We start from the raw sequence: 20,160 nt of genomic DNA on the forward strand, positions 1-20,160 counted from the left end.
CTAGGGTTGCCATCTCATCCCTTTAAAAGCAAAAACATTAATTACACAGGTTCTCTGGCTGATTAAGTTGCTGCTAATTAAACTCACTTGGTGCCTTATCGAGAGTAAATTAGCCCCAGAACCTGTGTAATTATTCTGTGTTCTGGTTTAAAGGGATGAGGTAGCAACCCTAGATCGTTCTCACTCTTTTGGGGTTTACCCTAATTTAAAAAATAGATATATTAAAAAACCAAAACCTGCTGTGTTGGCTACCTCCTCCTCCTCCTCCACCGCCGCTTCCACCTACACCACCACATCCACCTCAACCTCCTAATACATATGGACCTCGTCCTCCTAGGTCAAAATGATTTTATTTTTAATTTTAATTTTTTTTATGTTTTATTTTATGTTATTTTGAGTTATTTCCCTATCCACATTTATTTTAAGAGTACTTGCCATGCCGTTCCCGACATTTTGCAAAATGATTTTTTTTTATGTTATTTTGAGTTATTTCCCTATCCACATTTATTTTCAGAGTACTTGCCATGCTCTTCCCGACATTTTGCTGCCATTTGCAGCCCTCCAGCCCTTTCCCTTTGTTTTTTAGAGACATTTTTGTAGTCAAAAGTCTGGGTCCCCATTGACTTCAATGGGGTTCGGGTCCGGGTTTGGGTTCGGTCCCGAACCCGAACTTTTTTTTCAAAGTCCGGGTTCGGGTCCGAACATCCAGGTGTCCGCTCAACTCTACTCTTCATGTCTCTTTATGTCGAATCTTCATGTCTCTATAATGTCAAATCTTTTCTCTCTATGTCGAATCTTTTCTCTTTATGTAGAATAATATTGGACTAATAGAGTTAAGGTTAGGCACATTCGACCGCAACGAAAACGAAAATAAAGCATTTGTTTATGTCGGATCTTTCGTTTTCTGTGCTTTCGTTATCGTTTGTTAAAACGATAACGAAAATACTTGAAATTCCGACGAAAATGCATTCGGACGAAAACCAATGCACATGTCTAGTAATCTGTATTGAGGGTCTTGAACTTGCACGCTCGACGACCTTTCTGTCCTCTCCTTGAGGAGTCAGGTGGCTTCATTCGTGCATAGATACACATTTCAACTATTAGGCCTCATGTCCACTTTTCTGAGCGTTTTTTGCAGCTTAAAAATGGCTCTCCATGTTAGTCTATGGTTTCATGCCCACCATGACGTTTTTGAGCTGTAAATGGCTGAGCCGTTTTTAAGCTGCAAACAAAAAAAACAGGACCAGTGCGTTCTGAAGCTCTAGCGACAAACGTGATTTAACAAGGCTTAACGCTGTGTTAAGCCTCGTCCTGCGTTTCTTTCTCTATTCAAAATCAATGATTCCCTATGGGAGCCCATTGATTTGAATAAAGGTCGCACCAGAAGTCGGATCAAGATGAGCCGACTTGCGGGGCAACTGGTGTGCGGAGAATCTTGAAGGGGAACCCCACCCAAATTAAAAAAAAATGTGTGTGAGGTTCCCCCACAGGATGATACCAGACCCTTCGGTCTGGTATGGATTTTAAGGGGAACACCTATGCCGAAAAAACGGAGTGGGGTTCCCCCAAAATCCATACCAGAACCTTATCCGAGCCCGCTGCCCGGCCGGTCAGGAATGGGGGTGGGGACGAGCGAGCGCCCCCTCCTGAGCCGTACCAGGCCTCATGCCCTCAACATGGGGGGGTGGGTGCTTTGGGGAAGGGGGAGCACTGCACCCACCCACCTCAAAGCACCTTGTCCCCATGTTGATGGGGACAAGGGTCTCTTGCCGACAACCCTGGCCGTTGGTTTTCGGGGTCTGCAGGCGGGGGGCTTATCGGAATCTGGGAGCCCCCTTTAATAAGGGGGCCCCCAGATCCCGGCCCCCCACCCTACGTGAATAAGTATGGGGTACATCGTACACCTACCCATTCACCGGGAGGAAAAGTGTCAATAAAATAAACACACAACACAGGTTTTTAAAATAATTTATTAACCAGCTCCGGGGGTCTTCTCCGCTCTCCGGGGGTCTTCTTCTGACTTCGGAGGTCTTCTCCGCTCTTCCCAGGTTCTTCTCCCGCTCTCCTCTTCTTTGGGGCTGCCCGCCACTATCTTCTTGCAGCTCTTTTACTAGCAGCTGCCAGCCCGGTCTTCCTCGTCGCTTTCTGCCTTCTTCTTCCGAACACACAGATCATAGTGCAAAAAAACTTCAACATTGGCTCCAATAAGGGGTGGAATAGCTCCACTAGTTAATGCCCGTACAGTAAAAGTACGAGCAGACCGGTGAAATCACTACTTTTTTGTGCACGGTTTATTTATTTTACTGTACGGGCATTAACTAGTGGAGCTATTCCACACCTTATTGGAGCCAATGTTGAAGTTTTTTTGCACTATGATCTGTGTGTTCTTTTACTTTACATGTACCTCCATTTGAGCCATCCTGCCCGTGCAGCATCTGTATGACTTGATGGTTTGTATGCAAATCACTTATTGATTTGCAGTGGTAAGCTGATACCCTTTCCATTTGGGTGATTTAACCACATTCTTTGGTGCAATTCTTATTCCACACTTGAAATGGTTTCTACTTTCAGGTGCATAAATACCATTTAAAAGATCACCTACACTCCATCACTCATTCAGGCTTTATCTTGAACAGGCTATCACCTGTCACTAGCGCTGTTTCTATCATTTTGAACAACAGTTCACGTGTATTGATATTCTTTTATCATTTGTAAGGAACTGCTTACTGACCAAGGAACACCTCCTCCGTCATCCACTTGCCCCACATATAGTAGGGGGGAATTTTAACACTACTCTCCACCCAATTGAAGACAGGTCCACACCCAAACGTTCTCTAAAACCACCTTAAACCACTGACCCCACGCTCCTTGCATCCACTATTGACTCTCTTAACTTCAGAGACATTTGGCGTCTCTTGCACCCGGCAGACAGGGACTTCACCTTCTACTCCAACCCACACAATGTGTTCACCAGAATAGACTACCTCTTCTGCACTGACAACCTCGTTCCAAAAATCTCTGGAGCAGACATCCATGACATATCGGACCACGCTCCCGTCTCGGTCACTATTGATGACCCTGACCTCCACCTAAACCCCAGACTATGGCGCTTCGCTTCCTATCTCAACAACAATGCTGATTTCCAACGAGTCATGGAGAAAGCTTGGACAAAATACTCCACGGCTAACTCACCTCACACTGACCATCCAAACCTTTTCTGGGAAGCCGGAAAGGCCTTCCTCAGAGGCCGGATCATTTCCTATGCTGCTTCTTTCAAAAAACAGACCTTAGCTAACTTCAAGGCAGCCAGCACCAGACTCCGTCTGGCACAATGCACCGCCGACTCCCCCATACACAGAATGGAATGGCATGCGGCAAAGAATGCCTTTGATTCATTAGCTGACATCCTTGAACGGATTAAAAGGGCCCATTTCGATGCCACACTCCACAAATTTGGAAATAAAGCGGGTAAGCTGTTAGCAAGACTCTGCAAAGGCCCATTTCAACCAACCCACATTACTTCCCTTAGGGATACCTCAGGCACCATCCACTCTACTCCACATGACATAAACAAAGCCATGCTACAATATTACTCCTCATTTTATGCACCGGACCCCATTGACAAAAAAGCTGCACAAGCTTTTCTTGAAAACATTTCCATCCCCACGATCACTCCCTCCCAGCTCGAGACCCAGCTCTGTCTACTCCAAATATCCGACACAATCCTCAACCTAGCTCCCTCTAAAGCCCCGGGCCCTGATGGGTTCACGGGGGAATTCTACAAAACCTTCCATACTATAGCAGAACCCTCCCTCCTCAAGGTTTACAGTGATATATGGTCGGGCGGCCCTTACTTACCAACGGGAAATCAGGCTATTATCAAACTGTTCTCGAAGAAGGGCAAAGATCCACAGGAACCGGGTTCCTACCGCCATGGGTGTAGGAACCCTTACAAATCTGGGGGGGACAGCATTTTTACCCCTGACACATACACTGACCCCCGACACACCAACCTTACACCTACACTGAAATATGTAAAATGAAGTACAGCGCTAAATGAATAAATACATGAATGTCAATAGGTGTAATTAGGTGTAATGGTGTAATTATTAATCCTCAGGAATCGGATTAATAATTTACTGCTACACACCACTACACTACACTACACTACACACTGACCACTAACCCGCACACCACTACACTACACACTGACCACTAACCCGCACACCACTACACTACACACTGACAACTAACCAGCACACCACTACACTGAACACTGACCCACCTGACCATTACACTGACCTACCTGACACCTACACTAACCTACAGTAATCTACCTGACACCTACAGTAATCTACCTGACACCTACACTAACCTACCTGACACCTACACTAACCTACCTGACACCTACACTAAACCACCTCACTCCTACTTCCTGCACTACTCACATTACACTGACCCACCTGACACCAACACTGACTATTACACTGACTGACACATACACTGACCCCCGACACCTACCTTACACCTACACTGAAATGTGTAAAATGAAGTACAGCGCTAAATGAATAAATAAATGAATGTCAATAGGTGTAATTATTAATCCTCAGGAACCGGATTAATAATTTACTGATTTTCATGATGTTATCCCTCAGGGCTTTCAGCATGTAAGCCTGTGAGGGAGGCAGAGCAACCGCCGGTCAGCAGCAGTAAGGCCTCTTTCACACTGAGGAGTTTTTCAGGCGGTACAGCGCTAAAAATAGCGCTGCTATACCGCCTGAAAAACTCCTGCCCAGCCTTCTCAATGTGAAAGCCCGAGGGCTTTCACACTGAGGCGATGCGCTGGCAGGAGAGAAAAACATCTCCTGCAAGCAGCATCTTTGGAGCGGTATGTATACCGCTCCTTCACCGCTCCTTCCCATTTAAAACAATGGGAAACCGCGGTAATACCACCCGCAATGCGCCTCTGCAGAGGCGCATTGTGGGAGGTATTAACCCTTTATCAGCCACTAGCGGGGGTTAGCAGCCGCTAGGAGAGTCACGCCACGTGTTAATGCACAGATAGTACTGACAGAGTACTGGCAGAGACCGTTACATGCCAAAAGCCCCCTCCAAGCCCCCCCCTTAGGAATCGGATTAATGGATTTACTGAGCTTTATGATGTTATCCCTCAGGGCTTTTAGCATCATGTAAGGGGTTAAATTATGAATCCTGCTAGGTTCCCTGAGGGGTGCATTATATAGCAGGATTAACCCCAAGGGGTTAAATAATCCAGCTATATAATGTATCCCTCAGGGAATTCGACATGCCAAATACCTAGCAGGATTCATAATTTAACCCCTTACATGAAAGCCCTGAGGGATAACATCATGATGCTCAGTAAATCATTAATCTGATTCCTGAGGGGAGGGGACTTTTGGCATGTAACGGTCTCTCTGTCTATACTCTCCTCTCCCTAACTAACTGCTGCTGACCGGCGGTTGCTCTGCCTCCCTCACAGGCTCACTCGTGACTCACTTTTTGTTGTCCATCGATCTGGTATGCCACACTGACACTGCCGAGTTGTTCCACTTCCCGGTCCCAGATGAAGGCTCTGAGCATTTCCAGGTCCGGTCAGGGAGGAAGGGTGGAGGAGAAGACGGCGGCGGCTTACAGATGCGTGGGCGGGCCTTCGCGCATGCGCCGCCCGCGTTCAAGGACTGGCCAGCCCCGCCGGAGCACCTGATCACATTCGCCCAATCCCAGGGCACCATCTGCCGCAAAATGGCGGCCGGCCGGTGACACAATAATGGTAACGGAGCTTAGAAATGTGACACAAGTCCTCCTTACCTGGGGGGGATTTTGCCATACCTGTCCCCCCCGCATTATTTCCTGGGGGGGATGCGTCCCCCCCATCCCCCCCGGTTCCTACGCCCATGCCTACCGCCCCATATCTCTCTTAAATTTAGACGTCAAAATTTTATCCAAGATTATAGCCTCCAGACTAGCCACCATCATCCCCTCTCTAATTCACCCTGCCCAATCAGGTTTTGTGAAAGGGAGAACAGCCACCTTAAACATCCGCAAGGTAATGATGGTCCTTGAACATGCCAAATGTAATCCGTGGGGCGACCATGCCATCATCACCATGGACGCGGAAAAAGCCTTCGACAATGTTAGCTTCGAGTGGCTTCAACTAGTCTTGTCCAAAATGGGGCTCACGGGTCCCTTCAATCATCTCATAAACGCCATGTACGCCTCTCTCGCCGCCAGACTGGTAGCGGCTGGCCTCCTGTCTGATGAGTTCCACCTCCACAAGGGCACAAGGCAAGGCTGCCCCCTATCCCCACTCCTTTTTAACTTGGCCTTAGAACCCTTATCCCGGTGCTTAACCCAGAAGGCCCCACTACATGGATCTGAATCTGTGTTGGAAATCAGGAATTACGTTCTTCCCTTTTTGCGGACGATGTCCTTATATTCACAGCCGACCCCTCCTCTGACATGTCCACCATCAAAGCGGTTTTCGACGACTTCAGACTCTGCTCGGGTCTCCGTATAAATTAGGAAAAGCAAAATCCTTCCCATAGGCTCGGCCTCCAACCCCCCCTGAGTCCACCACTCACCCTTCACAGTAGCCAAATCGCACATAACTTATCTAGGCATCAAGAAAGGGAAACTACCCTCCTCTATATACCATCTTAACTTTCCCCCTCTAGTCAAAAAGATTTCCCAAGAACTGGATAGCTGGATGGATCTGCCTTTTTCGCTCCTGGAAAGATGTCATCTAATAAAAATGGTCAGCTTTGCTTGTTTACTATACCCACTCCAAACAGTCCCGTTGCTTCTACAGCACAAGGACATACAATCCTTAAACAAAGCCATCTCAAATTTCATCTGGCGGAGCAAACGACCACGCATAGCTTTTACAAAACTGCATCTTCCCAGGCGCGAAGGGGGCATCAACCTACCAAATGTTAGACTGTATAACCTAGCATGTTTACTCCGGATAGGTTTGGACTGGATTGCGCAATCTTCCCGCTACTCAAACTATGCCCTGGAAGATCTCATGGTCCACCCCTACTCACTGGTGGCCTTTCTACACTGCTAATGGAAGACTATCCCTATACCCCTTAAGCATAACCTCCTCTTACGGGATACCGCTATAGCCTGGAGGGAAGTAAGAAAAATCCTGAAACTTTCCCCTTTCATGTCCAGGCACCTCACAATCCAATGGAACCCACTTTTCCCACCTGGGATGGATCATAAACCTTTTCACATCTGGGAACAAAAAGGCCTTACAAAGTTCTCCACCCTATGCAATATGGACACGGGCCGCCCCCACAGTTTCTCAACTGTCGCTGAAACATTTTCCCTCCCCCTGACTCATGCTCTCCACTTTGGCCAATGTGTCAGCTTCATTTCGGAATTATTGCAGGGAGGACTGCAAGAGGTTCCAAATGTCATTCCTGGATCTACTCCTCCATGCCGGCTCATACATGATATCCGACATCTACAAACCCCTTCTGCAAAAATCCATCCCCTTGATCAAATCTTCATCAGCAGCAAACTGGAGCAAAGACTTCCCAGTCCCTGACATAGTGGACAAACTCCTAATGGGATACAACAAAATCCACCAGCTTATCCCTAATGAAGTGTGGAGAGAAACCCAACAGAAGATTCTCCACCGCGCCTACATACCCTTTATCTCAGTCAAGAACGATTCAAATGCTGCCGAATGTCCCCTCTGCCACCAACCACGACCATCTCTTACCCACCGTTTTTGGTCATGCTCATACATCTCCATTTTATGGGACTAAGTTATCTCCTATATCTTCAACATAACTCTGCTGGTAATACCAAAAGACCCCTTGCTCCTCATCTTTGGGTACTGGGACGCTCAACTATTGCCATGGTCCCCTGACAACCACCTGCCTTATAAAGACTAGGCCCTGATATGTCTCTTAACCGCCAGAAGAGCCATCCTAAAAAACTGGACCTCGCCCTGCCGCCCAGCTATATCGCAAATCAAACGGGAGCTTCTTAGTTTACTATACAAGGACAAAATTAACACGGACCTCAAGCAAGAAGCCTCCAAAGCACGTTTCCACTCCCGATGGTACGCCTTTATGCGTTCGACACTGTCCAAAGAAGACCTGGATGACTTCGAAAAAAACTCCTTCTCCTACTATCTCTAATTTCTTCACTCACACCGAGAGGGCTCAGCTCATGTCGTTGTATTTGGTGCACCCCCCCACCTCACTTCCCTCCTCCCCCCCCCCCAATTCAGTTGTTACTTGTTTCGCTTGTAGCTCTGTTAGATCTGTTTGAATCTGATCCGCCCAGCTATCTTGATAATGATAGTTATTTTTGCAGTGTCGCTTACCTTAAGTTTTTGCACACTGTATACAATCGCCAGACTACATGGTTTTAATTTCATAATGTCATACAAAAATGTAATATCCTTGCTACTGACTCCTGTATTGCATTATCTCTCAATAAAATCTTTTGAAAAAAAAAAACACATGTGAACAAGTAGTAAAGATCGTTCTAATGTTTGGTCTGATCAACCAAACTACTCCAGTGAGGTATACTATTTAAAGACTGCCTGTTAGGAAAAACAGAGTTGTGGATATCTAGATACATAGGGCCGGATTCACAAAGCACTTACGCCGACGTATCTAGAGATGCGCGGCGTAATTCAAAAATGCGCCGCGCGTATCTTTGCGCCGTATCCTCAAAACGAAATACGCCTGAAAACCAGATTTTTCCGTCCGACGTGAAACGATTACACCGGCGCATCATGAAGCGCTAAATACGCTAGACACACCATTGATTTTCTATGCTAATATGCAAATGAAGGAGATACGGCGATCCACAAAAGTACGCTTGTGTGGCGTAGGCTACGCCCTGTGCGCATCTGCTAGTTTCAGGGCGGAAAGTTACACCTTATAAAAGCTGCCCTAACTTTACACCAGCCGTGCAAATGTCAGCTAAAGCAACACCGTTAGGGAAGAGCTGAGCACACACACTTGCAGGACAACAATCTGTATGCCAACATGCCAGGGGCATCCATGCTCATAGCTATACTAGTGACTTTAGTAACCGAGGGTACCCCCTCTTCTGAGGGAACAGCAGCCAGGAGACGCCTCGCAGAATGCATCTTTGCACAGTAAACACACACATTAATCATGGCACAATGAGAATGCATGCATGCACACCCACTGTGGTCCCTAGCACAGACACATCACATCCTCATCGAATTGGATTAGACCGAAGTACCCCCCATGGTACTAGGGAGCAGCAACGCCCCGCCAAGGCTCCAATTATGTCACTGTGCATTCATACACCATTCACATGGACCTGGGATCACTTCTCCCTGGTCCTGGGGATCCCTACTCCACCAAAACTGAGGGTGACACCCTTTTTTCATCAGGAATGTCACCCCCACATTCATACATCATTCACACACATAAAACAAATCATCATCACAGTAGAATAAAAAAAATAAAAAAATAAAAAGTACATCCAATATTAACGGCGGCGGCGTGAGCTATGCCTGGGCCGGCCACGGCCAACCAGGGGAGACTCATGGGGGGGCAGGGGAAGGAGGAGCCTCCCCTGGTGACTGTCCTCCTGCTGGCCTGCCCTCCAAGGCCACGGCTATCCTGTTCAGGCCCACAGTGAGGGCAGCCGTATTGGCCTGGACAGCCTGGGTATTTGCGTGGACAGCCTGGGTCAGGGCACTCACCTCCAGGGACACGCCTGCTGTGGCGGTCTGCAGGTCACAAATGCAAGTTATGACCGCCAACGAGTTTGTGCTCAATTCACTGACCGAGTCCTTAATTGAGCCCAGGCTGTCCTCCATCTGGGCCAAAGTCCGGGTGACCTGACCCAGATGGTGGGTCTGCCGGGCCTGGTCCCTCTGCAGATTGGCCGGCAGAAATTTGGCCACCCCCCTGGTCTTCTGGGTGGCCTTCCTGTCTGCAGCTGAGGCTTGTGGCCTGGGAGGAGGGGAGAGAGAGGCCCTTGGGGGGGAGCCCTGTTGGGGGAGGAGTGGGAGGGGCTACCCCTGATGGAGGCCTGACTGCTGCCAGCCACAGGGGGAGCCACATCCAAAGTCAAAAGGATTTCCCTGGCAAGGTCCATCCGATCATCCCCAAACTCCCCCCCCCCTCATCCTCTCTCCCTCATCCTCCTCCCCCTCATCCTCCTCCCCCTCAACGTCCTCATGATGTGAGGTGTGGCCACTCCCCTCCCCTGAGGACTCCTGCCCTTCTTGGGGCTCTTCTGCAGCCTGTTGTCCAGGGGATGGTGCAGACTGGCCTGATGGCCCAGCAACCTCCTGGCCATCTGTGGATGACACAAAACATACACAGGTTGGAGGATCCACACACTTGGCACATATTCCCTCCCCCCCCCCCCCACACATGCTACTCACCAGATAGAAAAAAAAAAACTTACCCGTCCTCACGGCCTCCTCGGAGTCAAAGCCAGGCAGGCCCACCACTTGTTGGCTGTGGAAGCACCGGGCCACTGCCCACTCCTCTTCAGTCAGCCTGATGGTGCAAGGTGATCCTCCGCCAGTGCCCATGGCATGCGCTGTAATCTTGGCCACCTTCTCACGGACCAGGCTCCTGAGATCATTGATCTTCTTAGCGATCCCACTGGGGGTCCTTGTCTCCCCCCCCCCCGCATTGGGTCCTCGTCTCCCCCCCATCAGTAATCTGCTGAAGGATCGCCTTCTTCTTGGCCGGGGGGGGTGTCCCGGCTCTCAGGGCCATGTAAAAAATGCCCATATCGGGTGATGGCCCTAGCGAGGATTTGCTTCTCACGCACCGAGAAGTTCAGCTTTCTCCTCTTGGGTGCCATAACACCACACAACAATCAGCACCAAACAGACACAAAAATCAGACAGAACAAACAAACAAAAAAATACACAGAACAAACAGAGACAAAAAGACACAGAACAAACAAACAAAAAAATACACAGAACAAACAAACACAAAAATCACACAGCAAAAAAAAAAAATGACAGCTAATACAGACTCCAAAAACCACACAGAAAAAACAGACACAAAAAACACTCAGAATAAATAAACACCTAATACAAACTCCTCCAACACTATCCAATAACTCTTACCTACTACACTCCTACACAAACCAACACACAGCCACAGACAACAGAGCAAAAGCACCTCGTTTCAGGAAAGGGAACACAGGGATGTACTTTTGCAAAGGAAGGGCGTTTGTCTGGGGCTATTTATACACAGAGCGTATCTCACTAAGTCTGCTTGGCCTATTTCCTATCTCACTGATTGCGCTGGGCCGAGTTCTGAGCATGCCCAGTGAGGTGCAGATTCGTGCGCGCATGCGCAGTACGGCCGGCCCTTCATTTGCATGGGGTCACGGCTCATTTCAATGGAGCACGCCCACTTCCTTCCCACTTTCAATTACCCCGCCTTACGCCTCGGAATTTACCTTACGCTGGCGCAAATTTGGGCGCAAATACTCTGTGGATACGGCACTTACGCCACAAAATTCAGCCGCTGTAACTTAAATGACATGCGTTACGCCGATCTAAATATGCGCCGCTCTACGTGAATCTGGCCCATACTTTTTAATTAAGAAGAGTGGCGCAGCATTGTTAGTAGTGAGAGCTGGGTGAGGCCTGGCTAAGAGGTGCTTCAGTGGGAATACCTTACTGTTTTAGCTGTGCACGTACACAGGTTTTTTTTATAATGGTTACAATACCAATATTTGTTTTTAACGGTTACATGGCACTGTAAGTAGTCCACTAATTGTCACAGTACCACTATTTGCTTTTGACTCTTACAGGCTTCTGTAAGCAGTCTACTATTGGTTTTATCCCTTTAGCCGTGCACTTACACAGGTCTTTATAATTGTTACAATACCACTATTTGTTGTTGACTCTTGCAGGCTTCTTTAAGCAGTCCACTATTGGTTTTCACCTTTTAGTCGTGCACTTACACCGGTCGTTATAATTTTCACAATACCCCTATTTGCTTTTGACTCTTACAGGGCTCTGTTAGCAGTTCACCATTGGTTTTATCTCTGTGTTCTTTTATATTTATTCTTACCAAGTAAAAGTTCCATTGGTTAAGTTAAATCTGTGTGCAGTCCATCTGTCATTCTGTGGGGGGCAGTATAACACAAGGTAACTATATATATATATATATATATATATATACACATATACATACATTTACTGTGGTTTGATCGAATATTGTGTTCCCCAACAGTTATTGGGACCCACGATTCTTGCTGATGCCAGTTGTGCCAAGGGAGGGTTCGAGCCAGTTCAGGGGTTGATAGTCAGAGCGTAGACCCAAATCCAACCAGCAGGGGGTAGTGCTATATATATATATATATATATATATTCTGAGAGCAACACCCTGTCGCTGTCAGAATAAACATGTCAGTGCTACAGCTGAATGGTGTTCCTGCAAAGCAAACAACAGTTAACAATAAAACAAAGTAAGAACTAAACATTAGCTCAATAAAACTACAACTATTTTAGCGATTTTTATTTTTTTCATTTATTTTTTACTTTTTTTGTAACTTATAAACTGTAAACTTTCAAGGCTTGGTTCTCTCAAAATGTGATAGCCTATATAACATCTTTTGAGACCCTGTGTAAATGTGTGCCCTAGACTGTGCCATGCTATACCCTATACTAATACTCCACTAGTGTGTGGTAGACACGTGAGTAGCCCTTGAGACAGAGAACAGGTTGGCCAGGACAGGAGGGACAGAAAAAGCAAGTATCTCTTCTTATTCCGTGTCGGCTACAATCACAACATCTTTTTTGGGGTGACTTTTGGGTCAGAGTACCAGAAATGGCATCCAGAAAATGCCTCTTATGCAGCACGCTTATTGTATCTGGATTGGGAGTTTGGGCCATAGCACTTTCTGGATACAAAAGGGTGGTAATGATCTAAAATTTTAGAAAGAATCTACTTTTTCTTGAGGCTTTGTACAAAAGCGTTGAAAAGCGCCACTATAGCTACTATAAATATGAAGACACTTTCTTGTACCAGTGGCTAGCTTTACCAGAAACTAAGTATGGCTTCATTATCTGATCGTTGATGTTCACCACTTCAGCTCTGGAAGGTTTTACCCCCTTCATGACTAGGCCATTTTTTGCGATACGGCACTGTATATGTTAACTGACAATTGCGCAGTCGTGCAACCCTGTAACCAAATAAAATGTATGCTTTTTTTCTCCACAAATAGAGCTTTATTTTGGTGGTATTTGATCACCTCTGCAGTTTTTATTTTAAACTATAAACAAAAAAATTTAGGCCAATATGTGTTCTACATTTATTTGGTAAAAAAAATCCTAATAAGCGTATATTGATTGGTTTGTGCAAAAGTTATAGCAGAAAAAATTGGAATCAATCAATGGAATGCAGCCTTTATTGTTCTGGACCTTCCAGTCCCAGGAGAGGCTTGAACCTGGGTGGGTTGGTTCGGCAGGGTTTTTTTTTCTTGTCTGAAGCCAATTTCTTTCAGCGTGTTTGGTGGCCTGGAGTCCGACCAAAAAAAAAAAAAAAGGCCACCAGACACGCTGAAAGAAAGAAGCTGCAGACAAGAAAAAAAAACCCTGCCGAACCAACCCACCCAGGTTCAAGCCTCTCCTGGGACTGGAAGGTCCAGAACAATAAAGACTGCATTCCATTGATCCCACATGAGTTGCAAACTCCATCAGCATATACGCCTATTTTGATCTCCTGTAATAAGAGGTCAACTACAGCTGGTAAGAGTCAGTATTTCTCAAGGTGGAGGTGTTTATTCTGTCAGCACTTTCTGGGTTATCAACTCACCTTTCATCACTTGGAGTTTGGAATTCATACTCCCTAGTCATCTTAATTCTTGGATACTGGAGTCTTTTGCTGTTTGGACTATGTGTGATCAATATGCTTTAATCATTCACAGACTTTTAGTATAACACTCACATTCATCACAGATCTAAATGTTCTATTTGTGTCTTGCTTTTTCTGGTTCACATATTTTTGAGATATGAGATATATTATATTATTTACTTATATCTGTGTGGCACAGTTTCACATGTTTGTCAGTTTGGCAAATTCCTTTTTGAATTTAGCACAGCTTGTTTTTTCCTTATCTTGTTTTTGTGTAGTATAACACTGTTAGTTGCTTGCTTCACCATCCACAGAATAAGCGCAGTTTTTTATTTTCCAACCACTACCAATTAACTCCAATATAGTGAAGGTGATATCTTCTTAAGTTATCCGCATGATGGAGTGTGAAAAACAAACTGGCCTAGATTCACGTACGGCCACTCTACGTTGCGCAGGCGTAGCGTATCGTATTTACGCTACGCCGCCGCAACTTAGAGAGGCAAGTGCCGTATTTACAAAGCACTTGCATCCTAAGTTACGGTGGCGTAGCGTAAATGGGCCGGCGTAAGCGCGCGTAATTCAAAGTAGGCTGGTAGGGGGCGTGTTGTATTTAAATGAGGCTTGACCCCATGTAGATGCATGGCCGAACGAACAGCGCATGCACGCGCATGCTCAGTATCACGTCGTATTTACGCCCAAAGACACGTCGGCTCAATGCCTGTGAGGTGAACGTAACTTACGCACAGCCCTATTCGCGTACGACTTACGCAAACGACGTAAAAAGATACGCTTGTTCCGACGTCCATACTTTGCATGGGCTGCGCCACCTAGAGACATGCTTTATCTTTACGCCGGCGTATGTCTTACGTAAATGGCGTAACTAATTGCGACGGGCGTACGTACATTCGTGAATAGGCGTATCTTGCTCATTTACATATTCGCCGCGGAAATCAAGGAAGCGCCACCTAGCGGCCAGCGTAATTATTGCAACCCAAGATACGACGGCGTATGAGACTTACGCCACTCGTATCTTGGCCAAATCTATGCGTAACTGGTTCTATGAATCAGGCGCATAGATACGCCAGCGGCCATTCGGACTTACGACGGCGTATCTGGAGATACGCCGTCGTAAGTCTTTGTAAATCTGGGCCACTGTGCCTTCTTCCACCAGCTCCTAGGCAAACACCCTACTCACCAGACGCACCTGACACCCATCACAGGGAGTCATGATAAGCATGTAGAGTGGAAATATGTCCTCCAAGAAAAAGAAGAGAAATGGCCCACAGCGATACACACCAACCAGACAAGGATAAATGTGCCACATATATCAAGAAGCAGAAAAAAGCCCCTCATAGTGCAGTATGATCATTTATTTCCATCACACGCTAAATAAATAACACTTACAATGTATGAGAACATAAAAACAAGCAGGGATGCTGATCGTGTTCTACCTGCGTTTCAAGATGGCGGAAGTGACGTGATCCATATATGGCTAGTATTTTTTATTGTGCACATGACTGGATAATTGAAGTAAATCTTCACTCATTTTATTACCGTATTTATCTTCATATAACGCGCCCCAGCGTATAGCGCGCACCCCCAACCTGGAAGGAAAATTCCTGAAAAAAAAAAAGAAATACTTAGTTTGGATGCCCCTCGTCGGTGTCTTGCCCGGCGTCCATCGGCGGCCTTGTACGGTCCGGCGTCCTTCTGCGGCCATCGTAGTGTCCTCCCCGCTGTGTTTTTCAGCCGATCCCTGCTTCTCGCGCTGTGTTTGAACCACTCCGCTGACATATACCGAGCGCAGTACACTCGGGCAGGCTCGGCTCCTCTCGCGTAAAGGACATACAGGACGTGACCACGAGCGGAGCTGAGCCTGCCCGAGTGTACTGCGCTCAGTATATGTCAGCGGAGTGGTTCAAACACAGCGCAGGAAGCGAGTATCGGCGTATATTGCGCACCCACGATTTTGCCCTGATTTTAACCACTTAACACCCGCCCACCGTCAAATGACGGCAGGCGGAATGCTCTATTGTTCTGACAGGACGTCATATGACGTCCTGTCATTTAAAGCCTCTAGGGCGCGGGCGCACCCGTCACTGGGAACACTGTGTGCGTGCCCAGCGGCTGCGATGGCCGCCGGGCACCCGCGATTGCCCAGTACCTGAGCAGGGACGTGGAGCTCTGTGTGTAAACACAGAGCTCCACGTCCTGTCAGGGAGAGAGGAGACCGATCTGTGTCTCTGTACATAGGGACACAGATCGGTCACCTCCCCCAGTCACCCCCCTCCCCCTACAGTTAGAATACACCCAGGATACACATTTAACCCCTTCCCTGCCCCCTAGTGGTTAACCCTTTCCCTGCCAGTCACATTTATACAGTAATCAATGCATATTTATAGCACTGTTCACTGTATAAATGTGAATGGTCCCAAAAATGTGTCAAAAGTGTCCGATGTGTCCGCTATAATGTCGCAGTCCCGAAAAAAAATGCAGATCGCCTCCATTCCTAGTAAAAAAAAAAAATAAAAAAAAATCATTATGTCCCCTATTGGTTATTGCGTTTTTTTTTTTTTTTACCGAAAATATGTAGAATAATACGTATCGGCCTAAATTGAGAAAAAAATATATATATTTTTTTTTAAAAGTGGATATTTATAGCAAAAAGTAAAAAATTGTGTTTTTTTTCAAAATTGACGCTCTTTTTTTGTTTATAGCCCAAAAAATAAAAACCGCACAGGTGATCAAATACCACCAAAAGAAAGCTCTACTTGTGGGGAAAAAAAAGGACATCAATTTTGTTTGGGAGCCACGTCACACGACCGCGCAATTGTCAGTTAAAGCGACGCAGTGCCGGAAGCTAAAATCTCGTCTGGGCAGGAAGGGGGTGTATGTGCACAGTAGGTGGTTAAGGGCAAAAAAGTGCACGGTATACGCCGATAATTACAGTATGTGAATATTCTCAAATACTTAAGTAAATAAGCCTTACTGAGTCAGAGGCCTGTAATCTGTGTCTGTAGTTGGTCTTAGTATCACACCAGCAAGATTGTCATATTTATAACTTTTTTCGAATAATGCAGGGTTTCTCAACCAAGGTTCCATGCAACCCTAGGGTGTCTCCGGAGGTTGTTAGGGGTTCCTTGAGCAATGAGCGGTTTATTCCTCTCAGATAGGTTCCCACTGACGCCATTGATAATTATAGCTATCTATATGGGGAAAGTGTTCCCAATTACACCAGTGTATCATGAGTTGTATATATAGTAATGTTTAGCAGACCAGAAAGTTATTTCAAGGGTTCCTCTGTTGAAAAGGTTGAGAAAATCTAAAATAATGTTTGTGTTTGAAAAGTAGTATTTTCAAAGTTGATAGCTTGTAAATATCTGTTTTATATAGTAGCCTTTTTTACAGCGTTCTAATTCACAGTACACATTCATCTTGTATTGGGAGTTTCTCTTCCATAAGTACATCTTCAAGTGTAGGCTAATCTCTGTTCTTTTCTTTTATAGAATAATCTGCCTTGTGAAGATGAAATGATGTCACTTATATAGATGTTTCCATTTGAATATTAAAACATTTTGGAGTTTTTCAACTGAAAGAAGGACTTTCACTTGATATTTTCAATGATGGATGAAGAAATTACTGCATAAATTAGTTATGTCATTAAACAGATATGTTCATGTGTTTGGGCTTTTCTGTGTGGACTAAGTATAAGTGAGAAATGAATAAAGCGTTGTGCAGTGACCTATATTTACAGTCTTGTCTTTAAAGTCATGAAAGTCTAAGGCCCCGTACACACGTCCGAGGAACTCGACGGGCAAAACACATCGTTTTGCCCGTCGAGTTCCTTGTGAAGCCGCCGAGGATCTCGGCGAGCCGAAATTTCCCATTGAACAACGAGGAAATAGAGAACATGTTCTCTATTTCCTCGCCGAGGTCCTCGTCGGCTTCCTCAGCCGAAAGTGTACACACGGCCGGGTTTCTCGGCAGAATTCAGCTCCGACCGAGTTTCTGGCTGAATTCTGCCGAGAAACTCGGTCGTGTGTACGGGGCCTAATATTACTTTTATACAGTCTTGCACATACATAACATTTTAACCAATGGAAATTCCACTCCTTGCACATTTATTTAAGCTATTCCTTACTATTCATTTTTGTTGGGCTAGTCAGTCTTATTGATAAGGCTATACTCCAAGATACTTAAGCAAAGGTTTACAGGAATGATATCGGTTATCAGATTCTTTACAAATCCATCAAACTTATTATACATGGCCTTTGGTGTTTGGCAGTCTTGGTGCCCTAACACAAAAAAAAACATTTATTTCCGTAGAAGGATTCAAGCTTGATTTTGTGAGATTTCCTTACAGAAATTTTCAAACCCATCGAGTTGTTTGCACCAGATCCATTTTTTTTTTTACATTTTCTGCTGTGGGCCTGTCTATTTGGCCATAACGTTTGTCATTGCTTAAAAAAGTAATACATACAGTATATAAATTTAAAGGGTAAAAAAGATTTTCTTTTAGTGATATTTTCTTGCAAGCCATAAAAAAAAAAAAAAACAGAATTCAAAAAGCCCTTTTTTCTACTTCTATCAATGTTAATTTAAAAAAAAGTGTTGCTGTTGATGAAAAGTATATATTTGATTTTGTCATTTTGTCCTGGAAACAATTGCAAACATTTTACATTTTTGCATTTTGTTTCTTAATTCGACACTTCATTTCCCACTTTCAGACTAACATATTTGCTTTTAGCCAATGAGTTGGTACCATTCCAGTTTCTTTGAAAATTTGAATTAGCACCTTGGCTATAACTGAGCTAAGTTACCTAAGGTCTCGCTGGTGTAAGCAATCTGGACCTGGTGATTTGTTTACATGAAGTTTATTTGGTCTCTTTTGGACCTGGTTTTCAATCACCCACAGAGGTACCTTCGGTGAAACATTTTTAATATTAGCTTTAACACAATCAAATCCATCTTTTTCATTTATAAAAACTGAAGAGAAAAAAATATTTAATACAACTTGTGACTATTATGTAGTGTAACAGTTAGCACATGGCATGGCAGAAATCCCCAAAATCATGTATTGCAAAGCAGCCAGCAAGACATGTGGCACACTCAATAACACTGTCTGACAACCTGATGCTCCAGTCTTTGTATAATACACCCATCATCGTCATCCCCATATTATACACCCATCATTATCATCATCATCATCATACTCCTCATCCTTGTATAATACACCCGTCATCTTTATCCTCATCCTTGTATAATACACCGATCCTCATCATTCTATAATACACCTGTCATCATCATCCTCATCCTTGTAATACACCCAGGTTTAAAAAACAGTTGAATTCTAAAATAGTGGATGCTTCTAATCTAGAAGCATGGAGCACCAGCCCTGGTTTTATGAGATGATCCTTCTTCTTTAGTCTGGGTTCACACTGATTGTGATGCGGGAACCAGTGCGATTTCAGCGTCGGTTCCTGCATTGCATCTCTCCTGCAGGCAGTTCACACTGCCCTCTGCGAACAGCTGCGGGTGTCATTACAATGTTAATTGCACCCCCAGATCGGTTCACAGATCGCAGTGTGAACTGTGAACATAGAAATCGCATCGCATAGGTGAGAACACCCATGCGATCCGATTTCAGTGTGGGGGGGAAATAAGTCCCTGCACTTTTTTTCCTGCAAATCTAATGCGAGTTCAGCCAAACAACTGTATGGATGAACTCACATCCCACTGACATCGCATGCTATTCACACCGCAGTGCAAATCACATGCCATGTCTTAGATTGCAGTAGTCTGAACCTGGGCTCATACCCTACCTCCAGTAGGTAATCAGAGAAACCAACAAAACAAATGTAGGGAAGTAAAGGGTTAACCTCTGTCCTCACGTCATTCACTGCACACTCAGGCTCAGCCTCATTTACTGCTGGGACAGTATAACTCTGTAACTGGAGACAAGTTCAATAAACAGTGATATAGCAGCAGTCTGAGGGCAACCAGTCACAGGGGAAGAACGTTATCTCCTTCAATATATAAGGCTGAGCCTAGTGTGCAGTGAGCTGTTATCACAAGCCATCATGCCTAGTTACTGCCTCTGCTCTGCATAAGGGGTTACTTCTGGTTATGGAGCCGCGCTGGGAGAGGAGGACTCCAAGTTCATCCCTCAGTGCTCAGTCCCTGCATCTACGGTATACAGAGCTGCTTCCTCTTATCTTCCATCATGCCTAGAAAAGTTACTGCCTGTGCATAGGGGCTTACCTCTGCCTATGGAGCCGCACTCACACTCAGTCCCAGT

At 45.5% G+C, this 20,160-nt stretch overlaps 1 protein-coding gene across 7 annotated transcripts in view; it reads left to right on the plus strand.

The window, feature by feature from the left end:
• Window positions 1-20,160, plus strand: part of LOC120946232 (complement factor H-like) — a 3,139,400-nt gene that overhangs the window by 2,522,276 nt on the left and 596,964 nt on the right. For 2 of the 7 annotated variants that reach the window (XM_040361064.1, XM_040361066.1), the window contains one exon: window positions 17,369-17,609. The exons of the other annotated variants lie outside the window; for them this stretch is intronic. In XM_040361064.1, coding sequence (XP_040216998.1) covers window positions 17,369-17,373 — 5 coding nt within the window. In that variant the 3' untranslated portion in view covers window positions 17,374-17,609. Of the gene's footprint in view, window positions 1-17,368; window positions 17,610-20,160 lie in introns of those variants that run through there. 7 annotated transcript variants of the gene reach the window in all.

Source organism: Rana temporaria, chromosome 7 (genome assembly GCF_905171775.1).
Source record: "Rana temporaria chromosome 7, aRanTem1.1, whole genome shotgun sequence".
NCBI classification, from domain to species: domain Eukaryota; kingdom Metazoa; phylum Chordata; class Amphibia; order Anura; family Ranidae; genus Rana; species Rana temporaria.